The 12938-nt window shown below is 39.1% G+C and overlaps 1 protein-coding gene across 4 annotated transcripts in view; it reads right to left on the reverse strand.

Annotated features, from left to right (window-relative positions):
* Positions 1-12938, reverse strand: part of IFT80 (intraflagellar transport 80) — a 141572-nt gene that overhangs the window by 115563 nt on the left and 13071 nt on the right. For 2 of the 4 annotated variants that reach the window (XM_070509760.1, XM_014862760.3), the window contains exons 2-3: positions 12740-12823; positions 9864-10087 (exon numbers count right to left, since the gene is read on the reverse strand). Coding sequence is in view for 3 of the 4 variants with exons in the window: in XM_014862760.3 (XP_014718246.1) it covers positions 9864-9866 (3 nt within the window). In the remaining variant the exon portion in view is untranslated. Of the gene's footprint in view, positions 1-9863; positions 10088-12737; positions 12824-12938 lie in introns of all 4 variants that reach the window. The other 2 variants (XM_070509759.1, XM_070509758.1) reach the window with 1 other exon arrangement.

A 12938-nucleotide genomic window follows, 5' to 3' on the forward strand; every position in this document is an offset into this window, starting at 1 on the left:
TGCAACAGAAAAGCAACAAGTTACATACAGGGGAAACCCCATAAGGCTATCAGCTGACTTCCCAGCAGAAACCTTACAGGCTAGAAGGGAGTGGCACGATACATTCAAAGTGCTGAAAGGAAAAAACCTAGAGCCAAGAACACTCTATCCAGCAAGGTTATCATTAAGAAAGGAAGGAGAGATAGAGTTTCCCAGACAAGCAAAAAGGGAGTTCATCACCACTACACTGGCCTTATAAAAAGTGTTAAAGGGGGTGCAGCCCTGTGTCCGAGTGGTTAAGTTTGCACGCTCCACTTCAGTGGCCTGGGGTTTCACCAGTTCAGATCATGGGCACAGACATGGCACCACTCATCAGACCATGCTTAGGCGGTGTCCCACATAGCACAACCAGAGGCACTCACAACTAGAATGTACAACTATGTACTGGGGGGCTTTGGGGAGAAGACAAGAAAAAAGATTGGCAACAGATGATGGCTCAGGTGCTAATCTTAAAAAAAAAAAAAGAAGCGTTAAAGGAACTTATTTACGTGGAAAAGAAAAAGCCACAGATAGGAATAAGAAAATTATCAAAGAAGAAATATCACTGGTAAAGACAATATACAGTAAAGGTAGTGGATCAACCACCTATAAAGCTAGTATAAAAGTGAAAAGACAAAAGTACTAAAAGTACTAACTATGATAAGAAGTTAAGGGATACACAAAAGTAAAAGACATAAAATATGATGTCAAAAACATAAAACGTCGGGGGCTGGCCCCGTGGCCGAGTGGTTAAGTTCGTGCGCTCCACTGCGGGCGGCCCAGTGTTTCGTTGGTTCGAATCCTGGGCGTGGACATGGCACTGCTCATCGAGCCACGCTGGGGCAGCATCCCACATGCCACAACTGGCAGGACCCACAATGAAGAATATACAACTATGTACTGGGGGCTTTGGGGAGAAAAAGGAAAAAATAATATCTTAAAAAAAAAAAACAACATAAAACGTCGGGTGGTAGGTAAAAGTATAGGGCTTTTACTAAGAGGTTGAATTTAAGAGATCATCTACTTAATATAGATTGCTATTTAAATAGGTTAATATATATGAACCTTATGGTAACCACAAACCAAAAACCTATAATAAATACACAAAAAATAAAGAGAAAGGAATCCAAATATAACACTAAAGAAAGCCATCAAATCACAAAGGAAGAGAGCAAGAAAAGAAAGGAAAAGAGAAGAACTACAAAAACATCCAGAAAAAAAAGTAACAAAATGGCAATAAGTACATACCAATCAATAGTTACTTTAAATGTTCCAATCAAAAGACACAGGATGGCTGAATGGATTAAAAAAAAAAAGAGACCAATATATATGCTGCATACAAGAGACACATTTCAGACCTAAGGAAACTCACAAACTGAAAGTGAAGGGATGGAAAAAGATACTCCATGCAAATAGAAACAGAAAGAGAGCCAGAGAGGAGAGTGACATCAGTATCATGGTGGAGTGAGCTCTTCTCTTGGACTCGCCCCTCTAAAATACGACCAAAAGGACATTCAGACACCAACAGAGGACATACACACAACACAAAAGGTGTGTGGGAGACCCACACAGCCATACATCTGAAGATGGCGGGGGGGGGGGGGCTGGATCCTCTGGAGGAAGTGGAAGCTGATTGGCAGTAGCTCCGTGGAGAGGGGTGAGCAGCTGAGGAGAGGTGTTCCGTCCCCACCCAGTGCTCCAGCCCCATGATCACAAGGAGCACAGTGCAGAGAGAAAGGGGCCAGCTGAGGGAGGTGTGCAGCTGGGGAGAGGCACCTCAACCCTGCCCAGCACTCCAGCCCCATGGTCAAGCCCCACGATCACTGGGAAGGTGGCACAGTGAGAGAGGTGCTGGCTGGGGGAGGTGTGCAGCTGAGGAGAGGCACCTCATCCCTGCCCGGCACTCCAGCCCCATGGTCCAGCCCCACGATCACTGGGAAGGTGGCACAGTGAGAGAGGTGCTGGCTGGGGGAGGTGTGCAGCTGGGGAGAGGCACCCCATCCCCCTGGTGCTCCAGCCCCGCAGTCCAGCCCCACGATCACTAGGAACATGGCATATGAGTGAGGGGCCAGCTGGGAGAGGTGTGCAGCTGGGGAGAGACAACCCGTCCCTGCCTGGTGCTCGGGCCCCACACTCCAACCCAGGATGGCCGGGAACACGGCACAGTGAGGGAGGGGCCGGCTGGGGTAAGTGTGCAGCTGGGAAGAGACACCTCGTCCCTGCACGGTGCTGCAGCCCCACGCTCCAGGCCTCAATCGCCAGGAGCACCACACGGAGAGAGAAGTGGCAGCTGATGGAGCCCCATGAGCACCCAGAGCACCACGCAGAGAGAGAGGCATCGGTTGGGGGAGGCATGCAGGTATAAGAAAGTGCTCCTTCCCCCACCTGGCACTTCAGTCCTGCTATCATCCAGAGCTCTGCACAGAGAGAAAAGCAGAGGCTGAGAGAAGCACAGGGGAAGGAGAGCACCCCTTCCCCTGCCCAATGCTCCAGAACTGCCATCAGGCAGAGCATCGCACAGTGAGAAAAGCACTCAGTGGCCGGAGCTGGGGAGCCCCTGCTTGTGCTGGGCCCAGAATACACAGCACCTGAGCCCCATCCAGTGGAGGCATGTGGCAGCAGCAACCAAATAATAACTATGCAGAGGCAACAATCCACACCATCAAGCAGTATGAGAAACTATATTAAATCTCCACACCAGAAAGAAAATGACAAGTACCCAGAAACCAACCCTGAAGACACAGAAATCCATAACGTAAGTGACAAAGAATTCAAAATAGCTATCATAAAAAAAACTCAATGAGTTACAAGAAAACACAAAGTCAAATTAATGAATTCAGGAGCTTCTTCACACAAGAGATTAGAACTACAAAGACGAAACAATCCGAATTGTTGGAGATGAAAAACACAATGGATGAGATAAAATTCTGTACTCTCTAAACAGCAAAAGTGACAATACGAACTGAATTAGCAATTTAGAAGACAGTACTACAGAAGTGCTTCAGAGGGAGGACAAGAGAGAACTAAGATGAAAAAGAAATGAAGAAGCTCTCAGAGAAATATCTGACTCAATTAGGAAATGCAACATAAAGATTATAGGTATTCCAGAGGGGGAAGAGAAGGAGAATGGAGCAGAAAGTGTGTTCAAAGAAATAACAGCGGAGAATTTCCCAAACCTGGAGAAGGAAACGGAAATCCACATGAAAGAGGCTACTTGAACACCCAACTATGTTCATGTAAAAAGACCTACTGTAAGGCATATACTAGTAAAGCTGGCAAAATTCAATGACAAAGAAAAAATACTAAGGGCAGCAAGACAGAAGAAAATAACTTACAAGGGAACACCTATCTGGCTTTCAGTGGATTTCTCAGCAGATACCTTACAGGCTGGGAAAGAGTGGAATGATATATTCAAAAACCCAAAAAACAAAAAGTTTGAACCAAGAATTCTCTATCCAGCGAAAATCTTCTTCAGATATGATGGAGAAATAAAAATTTTCCCAGATAAACTGAAGCTAAGGGAGTTCATCACCACAGGACCCCCCTCCCCACAAGAAATCCTCAAGAAGGCCGTCATACCTGAAAGGAAAAAAAAACAGGAAAAGGGCTACAAAGCCCTGAGCAAGGAGATGAATAGGTAGGCAATAATCAGAAAACAGCAGCTCTCTATCAGATCAGGTTGGTAAACAGTTAACTTTTACAGCAAGGATGAAGAAAAGGAAAAGACCAAAATAAACATTATCTCATCATTTTAAACACAAACTCACAACACAAGCTAGAATAAGATGTGACAAAAATAACAGAAGGGGAAGAGGAAAGGGACAGAATCAGTATAGTCTAAGCAAATAAGAGGCAAACAGAAAATGGACTATCTCATTTACAAGACTTTTTATACGAGCCTAATGGTAACTACTAAACAAATAATTAGAAGAGCGACATATATGATAAACAAGGAGAAAATGAAGAAAACCAATGTAGAAAACTACCTAATCAAATCAGTAGTCCAAAATACACAGGACGAGAAACAGAGGAAATGCAAAAGAACCAGAAAACATGTGACAAGATAGCAGTATTAAGCCCTGAAATACCATTAATCACTCTAAATGTAAATGGGCTGAATTCTCCAATCTAAAGACACAGAGTGGCAGGATGCATTAAAGAACAAGACCCAACAACATGCTGCCTCCAGGAAACACATCTCAGCTCTAAAGACAAACATAGGCTCAGAGGGAAGGGATGGAAGATGGTACTCCAAGCTAATGGCAAACAGAAGAAAGCAGGTGTTGCCATACTTATATCACACAAAGTAGACTTCAAGATAAGACAGGTAGAGAGAGACAAAGAGGGGCAGTATATAATGATAAAAGGGACTCTCCACCAAGAAGACATAAAATATATATGCACTCAACACAGAAGCACCAAAGTACATAAAGCAACTATTAACAAACCTAAAAGGAGATATTGCCAACAACACAATAACGGTAGGGGACCTCAACACCCCACTTACATCAATGAATAGATCATCCAGACAAAAAGTCAACAAGGAGATAGTGGAATTAAATGAAAAACTAGACCAGAAGAACTTAATAGATATATAAAGAGTACTCTATCCAAAAACAGCAGACTATACATTCTTCTCAAGTGCACATGGAACATTCTCAAGGATAGACCATATATTGGGAAACAAGGCAAACCTCAATAAATTTAAGAATGAAATCACATTAACTATCTTCTCCGACCATAATGCTGTGAAACTAGAAATCAACTACAAGAAAAAAGCAGGAAAAGGAACAAAAACGTGGAGAACAAACAACATGCTACTGAACAACCAATGGGTGGTCAAAGAAATAAAAGGAGAAATCAAAAAATATTTGGAGACAAATGAGAACGAAAACACACCATAACAACTCATATGGGAGGCAGCAAAAGCAGTCCTAGGAGGGCAATTTAAAGCAATAAAGGCCAAAGGTAACAAACAAGAAAACGCTCAAATAAACAATCTTAAACTACATCTACTAGAATGAGAAAAAGAACAGACAAAGCCCAAACTCAGCAGAAGGAGGGAAATAATAAAAATTAGAGCAGGAATAAATGAAATTGAAACAAAAAAGACTGTAGAAAGGGTCAATGAAACAACGAGCTGGTTTTATGAGAAGATAAACAAAATTGACAAAACCTTAGCCAGACTCACTAAGAAAAAAAGAGAGAAGGCTCAAATAAATAAAAAGAAATGAAAGAGGATAAATTACAACAGATAATGCAGAAATAGAAAATAACAAAAGAGAATATTATGAAAAACTATATGCCAACACACTGGACAATCTAGAAGAAATAGATAGATGCTTAAACTCTTACAACCTAGCAAAACTGAATCAAGAAGAAATAGAGAATCTGAATAGACCAATCACAACTAAAGAGATTAAACAGTAATCAAAAAACTCCCCAAAAATAAAAGTCCAGGACCAGATGGCTTCTCTGGAGAATTCTACCAAACATTCAAAGAAGATTTATTATCTACTCTTGTCAAACTATTCCTCCAAAAATTGAGGAAGACGAACATATTCCTAACACATTCTATGAGGCCAACATCACCCTGATATCAAAGCCAGGCAAGGACAACACAAAGAAGGAAAATTACAGGCCAGTATCAACGATGAACATAGATGAAAAACTTCTCAAAAAAATATTGGCAAACTGATATTTTCTATCAGCAATACATGAAAAGATGATACACCATGATCAAGTGGGATTCATAGCAGGGACACAAGGATATTCAACATCTCCAATATCTATTCATGATAAAAACTCAATAAAATGGGTATAGAAGGAAAGTACCTCAACATGATTAAGGCCACATATGACAAACCCACAGTCAACATCATACTCAATGGGGAAAAACTGAAAGCCATCCCTCTGAGAACAGGAACAAGACAAGGATGCCCACTCTCACCACTCTTATGCAACACAGTACTAGAGGTTTTGGCCAGAGCAATTAGGCAAGAAAAAGAAATAAAAGGAATCCAAATAGGCAAGGAAGAAGTGAAATTCTCGCTGTTTGCAGACGACATGATCTTATGTATAGAAAACGCTAAAGAATCCATTGGAAAACTACTAGAAATAATCAACAACTACACCAAAGTTGCAGGGTACAAAGTCAACTTACAAAAATCAGTGGCATTTCTATACTCTAATAACGAACTAACAGAACAAGAACTCAAGAATACAATCCCATTTATAATTGCAACGAAAAGAATAAAATATCTAGAAATAAATATAACCAAGGAGGTAGAAGACCTATACAAAGAAAACTATAAGACATTATTGAAAGAAATCAATAATGACATAAAGAAATGAAAAGATATTGCATGTACATGGCCTGGAAGAATAAACACAGTTAAAATATCCAGGCTACCTAAAGCAACCTACAGATTCAATGCAATCCCAATCAGAATCCCAATGACATTCTTCACAGAAATAGAACAAAGAATCTTAAAATTCATATGGGGCAACACGAGACCCCAAATAGTCAAAGCAATCCTGAGAAACAAGAACAAAGCTAGTGGCATCGCAATCCCTGACTTCAAAATATATTACAAAGTTATAGTAATCAAAACGGCATGGTACTGGTACAAAAACAGGCACACAGATCTATGGAACAGAATTGAAAACCCGGAAATAAAATCACACATCTATGGACAGCTAATCTTCAACAAAGGAGCCAAGAACATACAATAGAGAAAGGAAAGCCTCTTTAGTAAATGGTGCTGGGAAAACTGGACAGCCACATGCAAAAGAATGAAAGTAGACCATTACCTTTCCTCATGCACAAAATTACACTCAAAATGGACCAAAGACTTGAAGGTAAGACCTGAAACCATAAAACTTCTGGAAGAAAATATACGCAATACACTCTTTGACATGAGTCTTAAAAGGATCTTTTTGAATACCATGTCTACTCAGACAAGGGAAACCAAAGTAAAAATAAACAAGTGGGACTTCATCAAACTAAAGAGCTTCTGCAAGGCAAAGGTAACCAAGATCAAAATGAAAAGACAACCTACCAACTGGGAGAAAATATTTGTAAATCATATATCCGAGAAGCGGTTAATCTCCATAATACATAAAGAACTCACACAAGTGAACCACAAAAAAACAAACAACCTGATCAAAAAGTGGGCAGAGGATGTGAACAGACATTTTCCCAAAGAAGATATACAGATGGCCAAGAGGCACATGAAAAGATGTCCAACATCACTAATCATCAGGGAAATGCAAATCAAAACTATACTTAGATATCACCTTATGCCCGTTAGAATGGCTATAATCACCAAGACAAAAAATAACAAATATTGGAGAGGGTGTGGAGAAAAGGGAACCCTCATTCACTGCTGGTGGGAATGCAAACTGGTGCAGCCACTGTGGAACACTGTATTGAGATTCCTCAAAAAATTAGAAATACCATATGACCCAGCCATCCCACTACTGGGTATTTATCCAAAGAACTTGAAATCAACAATTCAAAGAGATTTGTGCACTCCTCTGCTCACTGCAGCATTATTCACAACAGCCAAGACGTGGAGGCAAACCAAGTGCCCACTGACTGATGACTGGATAAAGAAGATGCGGTATACATACACAATGGAATACTACTCAGCCATAAAAAAAGACAAAATTGTCCCATTGGCAGCAAAATAGATGGACCTTGAGGGTATGATGTTAAGTGAAATAAGCCACACAAAGACAAATACTACATGATTTCACTATCTGTGAAATTTCATATCTGTGGGATTTCAATATCTGTGGGAGATGAACACATGGATAAGGAGAATAGCTTAGCGGTTACCAGAGGGGAAGGGGCTGGGGGAGGGTGCAAGGGATAAAGGGGCACATATGGATGGTGACAGATAACAACCAGACTATTGGGGGTGAATATGATGCAGTCTATACAGAAACTGATATATAATAATGTACACCTGAAATTACAGAACCTTATAAACCATTATGACCTCAATAAAATAACTGAAAAATAAAAAGAATAATTCAGATTAAAACAAAATAAATCAAACAACGCTCGCCCCCTCAAAAAAGTCAACCCTTCATTTTATCATGTGAGGTAAACTAAATTCTAGCTGTGGTTCAGAGTCCGTCTTAGCAACAAGCACTATTGCAAGTACTTTCACACAATATCACATTTAATCAAGACTCAGAAAAAGAGGTTAAAAAAACAACTACCATGAGTTATGTCTGTAAAAGAAGTGGAATCTGATGTGACTGTCTGCCATAACATCCCTTCCCTGCTCTGGTCACAAAAGTCCTCTTCTCTTTCCCTTTCCACGGTGCCCTGAGGGCTGCCATGCTCAGGCAATCAGCATCCCATTCCCTTGACTAAAGTGATTCACTCAGTGATGGGCTTGTGAACCAAGCTTGTCTAGGACCTTCTCTGCAACTTGCCTGCAAAAGATACTAAGAAAGAAGCACACTCTCTCTGCTAACATTTCTTTTCTAGTAGGGTGAGACTTGGGCTGCTGGCTGCCATCATGCTCACCTGGTGGGGAGAGCCTATCCAACAGATGGTGAGAACAGGCCTGATGCAGCTGTGTGTGATCATCAACCCCTGGAGCGAGGTGAACCAAACAACTATCTGCACATAGGTTAGCCAAGTAAGTTTCTCTTACTTTTGATGAATGTACTCTTAATTGACACAGTAGGTAAAGTGTAATACAGAAGAAAACAGTTCAAGTTATTTCTAAGAAAATAAAAATATTCCCTTAAAAAGTAGAAAAATCATAGGGGCCAACCCAGTGGTGTAGTGGTTAAGTTCTCGTGCTCCACTTTGGTGGCCCAGGGTTCACAGGTTCAGATCCTGGGTGCAGACCTGCACACTGCTCATGAAACCATGCTGTGGCAGTATCCCACATATAAAATAGAGGAAGACTGGCAGAGATGTTAGCTGAGGGAAAATCTTCCTCACCAAAAAAAAAAAAAAAAAAAGTAGAAAAATCATGCTTTTTATTCATCGATAATAAAAATATAATCAAATTAAATAGGTCTCCAACTCAGTAAGTGGAAATTAACATGTACTAGACAATAAAGATTATATTTAACAGAAAGCTTAATAAATGAACATGGGTTGTGTCCATATTTTTTTAGTGTGGTTATGTTATAAAGTTAACTTGAGAGCACAGAAAAAGTAAGGCCAAAAGGTCAGTTTCAATCCCAGTATACACCAGTTTAATTCACTTTCTTCCATGAAAATAGTTTTATAGCCTATACACAAACCAACTGACTACATAGAAAATGGATAACAAGTGTGTATGAAAGTAGGCAGATGCACAAATATCAGTTTTGTAAAACAACTCAAAGCATAAGTCATACTAATATGTTGTTGTTGTTGTTGTTAGTGCCCTCAAGTTGATTCCAACTCCTAGCGCCCCCGTGCACAGCAGAGTGGAATCCTGCCCAGTCTCTCTGCGCCATCCTCTCATCTTCCAGCGCTTTATCAGACATGCTCTGCTGCTATTCATAGGGTTTTCATGGCCAATTTTCCAGAAGTGGATGGTCAGGTCCTTTTTCCTAGTCTGTCTTAGTCTGGAAGCTCCACTGAAACCTGTCCACCACGGGTGACCCCGCTGGTATTTGAAATACCAGTGACAGAGCTTTCAGCATCACAGCAACACACAGCCACTGAAGTATGACAACCGACAGACAGGTAGTGTGGTTCCCTAACTGGGACATGAACCTGGGCCACATGGTGAGAGTGCCAAATCCTAACCACTATAGCACCATACTAATATATTATGTCTTTTAAATACAACAATGAGCATATAACATTTATTAAAACTTACCATCAGAACTTGTGAGAACGAAGTTTTCTGCTTGAGTTTGTTTCTTTATGCCTAAACTTTTTGGAAACCAATGCAGATCTATCGGGTAGATATCATCAGGAAGCTTTACTATTTGACTTGTTTCACTGGTTAACAAGTTCCACTTCACTATCTGATGGTCATCACTACATGAATACAGTTCTTCAGCAGTAGTCCAGCCCACACAGCTTACCAATTCTTGATGTGTCACCACGTTAAGGAGACATAAAACACACAAGTTTTAAATCTTAATAAATAACATAATTTGCACATGCAGATTATAAGAAGGTTATAAAATGGGGTCAAACATTTCAAGCTTCTAAATGTATTTTTCATTTTATGACTTTAACATTTTTTCCACATAAAGGAAAATAAGCATCTATCAAAACAATTGTAAGAAGAATGGAAAGCAAGATAAGAAATCTAGATGCCAAAAGAGAAAAAAGCAAAGATTCGACTACATGAATATTTAAAAACTGTGTTACAAAATATTGCATAAACAAGGCCAAAAGATACACAAAAACATCTATCAGATCAAAAGGTATGAAGAATCTACACTAAACTGGTTGGGGAGAAAAGAGAACAACACTTTTTTATTTATAAAAATCTGTATGATTTAAGTTATTAGAATAAGCATGTATTATTTTGATGAGTTTTAAAGAACCAAGTGTTAAAAGAAGACTGAACTCTAACAGTAAAACACCTGCTTAAGTTATACATTATAATAACAATTTACCGAGGCCGGCCCAGTGGCATAGTGGTTAAGGTTGTGCACTCTCCTTCAGCAGCTTGGGATTCGTGGGTTCGGATCCCAGGCGTGGACCTATATCACTCACCAAGCCATGATGCAGCGGCATCTCATGTGCAAAATAGAGGGAGACTGGCAAGATGTGAGCTCAGGGACAATCTTCTTCAAGCAAAAAGAGGGGGACTGGCAACAGATGTTAGCTCAGAGCCAATCTTCCTCACAAAAAAAAATAAATAACAATTTACCTAGGAAAAACCTACAGCTTAACTGCTGTAACTAAAATCTTCCCAAACTTTTTGACACTAAATTCAGGAAATAATTCAACTATAATTCACTGCACCTACAAGGTGCATAGTGCTGGATAAGAGATGAAACCTAAAATTCTTACTTTATTTAAGCCATTTTCTGATTTATCAGGAGGATTTCTATAAATTGAGGTGCTCAAGTACAAGAACAAGCTACTTACCCTAGCAGAACTGTGTATCTAGAGAAGGTATTTCAGTTTGTCACTTACAAGGGACGTTTTCTCTTGCTTACATCTGGATATCTATATGATCAGATGATTCCTGACTGGGATGCTTGTTCTCTTGTTATTGTATAATCTTTTTACTTCCTCCTCTTCTCATCTACGCTTTTTATTGGCTTATCTGAGCAATCAATAAACCCCAAGGAAAAAGAAAGACAATGTGCCATAATTATTCTGGGATGTTCTAAGATATTTTTAACACTTCAAAATATGATACATTAAGCAAATAACCAAAAAGGTAAAAAAGAAATTGTAGGAAGATCTTAAGAATCTGCACAAATAGATAATAAAGTGGCCCTGGAATCCTTAGAACTCCAAATGTGACGTAAACAAAAGGACCTGGACGTCACCACACCATTACTGAAAACTCGCTCTGATGCAATTGCTGCAACCTAAACAATGTTAGGTAAAACCCTTAGAAAGGGAGAAAACACACACAGACAAATCCCCAACAAAAACCATTAAGCTAATCCTTATATAAATTGCTGTGAGTACACATCAGGTGTTCGTGACATATCTTCAAACTAACAGGTCAACTAAAATTATGGGAGAAATGAGAGGAGTGTTAGATTAAGAAGGTGTAAAAAAACTGTTACTCTTCAGCTTGAAAAGGTAAAAGCAGACAATGGACACAGTCACAACCTGCAGGAATGTACATGGCATGAACTCGAGGGCACACTTTGAAAAGAGAGTAAAGATGACTTAAGGAGAAATAAAAGGAATTATATCTTCACTCAAAAGGTAAAATAAGCAGACAAAATAATATAAATTCAAAAAATTTGGTCAAAAGTCTAAAATAGTGCTTTTCTATCTCTGATAAAGGAAACGTATTTCTTTATTTCAAATCTGTTGCAGATCAACATTTTGTAAGATAAAATAAAAATAAATTACTAGGAAAATGATCTTTGAATGCTGTGATAATGTCAAATTGCTACAAAAATTTCTCACCTCTTACTTTCAATTTCTGTACTTACCCCATCGCAGCCCTACAATAACGTCCTCAGGTGATGCTTTTAAAAGCACTGGTCGAAAGAACTAAGAATGAAGGTAGAGGGGCCTATCATATCTTCCTGATATATAATTGGGAATTCTTGCTGACAAAATATAGGGTCATGCATTAGAACAACTATTTATAATTGCCACCTTCCCAAGTGAAATAATAAAGGTCTGACTGCTCAGATTTCCCCAGCTTGTCCTCCACTTTATCATCAGTATGAGCAACAGAAAGCAAAACACAGTGCAAATGTACTAGTTCACCCAGCAAAGAAATCTTTTGGTTTTAAAAAAAGCTTCTCTTTAAGATCCTACTAGACTAAACAAAAATGTTTTTTATGTACTTAAGTACAGTACTTAAGTAGAGTAAGAAAAATGTCAATAAGAATTTGAAAGTAAGATTTAGAGCAAACAGTTTGCTTTGAAGACTTGCCTGCAGCACACGATCTCAAATATTTCAAAAACAATTTAACTAAACTATCATTAAAGAAATTTTAAAAAATCCATTGCACAAGTAGAACACAAAGTAAAACTTTTAACAATACCATAGTAAGATGATCATAATAAGGTTTATAAGTATTAAAAGGATATGCTTTGGTTCTTTTAAAAGAGATATCTTCAGTCTCATGTCTTCACTTTCCAGCAAAATTTTAAAATGCCACTTGATTGTATTCACTGTAAATATAAAAGTTAGGAGGAAAACATAAAATCTGCATTAAAAACAAACATATATACACAAAAAGATAAATGCAAACAAAACATCTTAGCACCTCAAGGACACTAAAACACC

Source organism: Equus asinus, chromosome 5, assembly GCF_041296235.1.
Source record: "Equus asinus isolate D_3611 breed Donkey chromosome 5, EquAss-T2T_v2, whole genome shotgun sequence".
Lineage (NCBI taxonomy): Eukaryota > Metazoa > Chordata > Mammalia > Perissodactyla > Equidae > Equus > Equus asinus.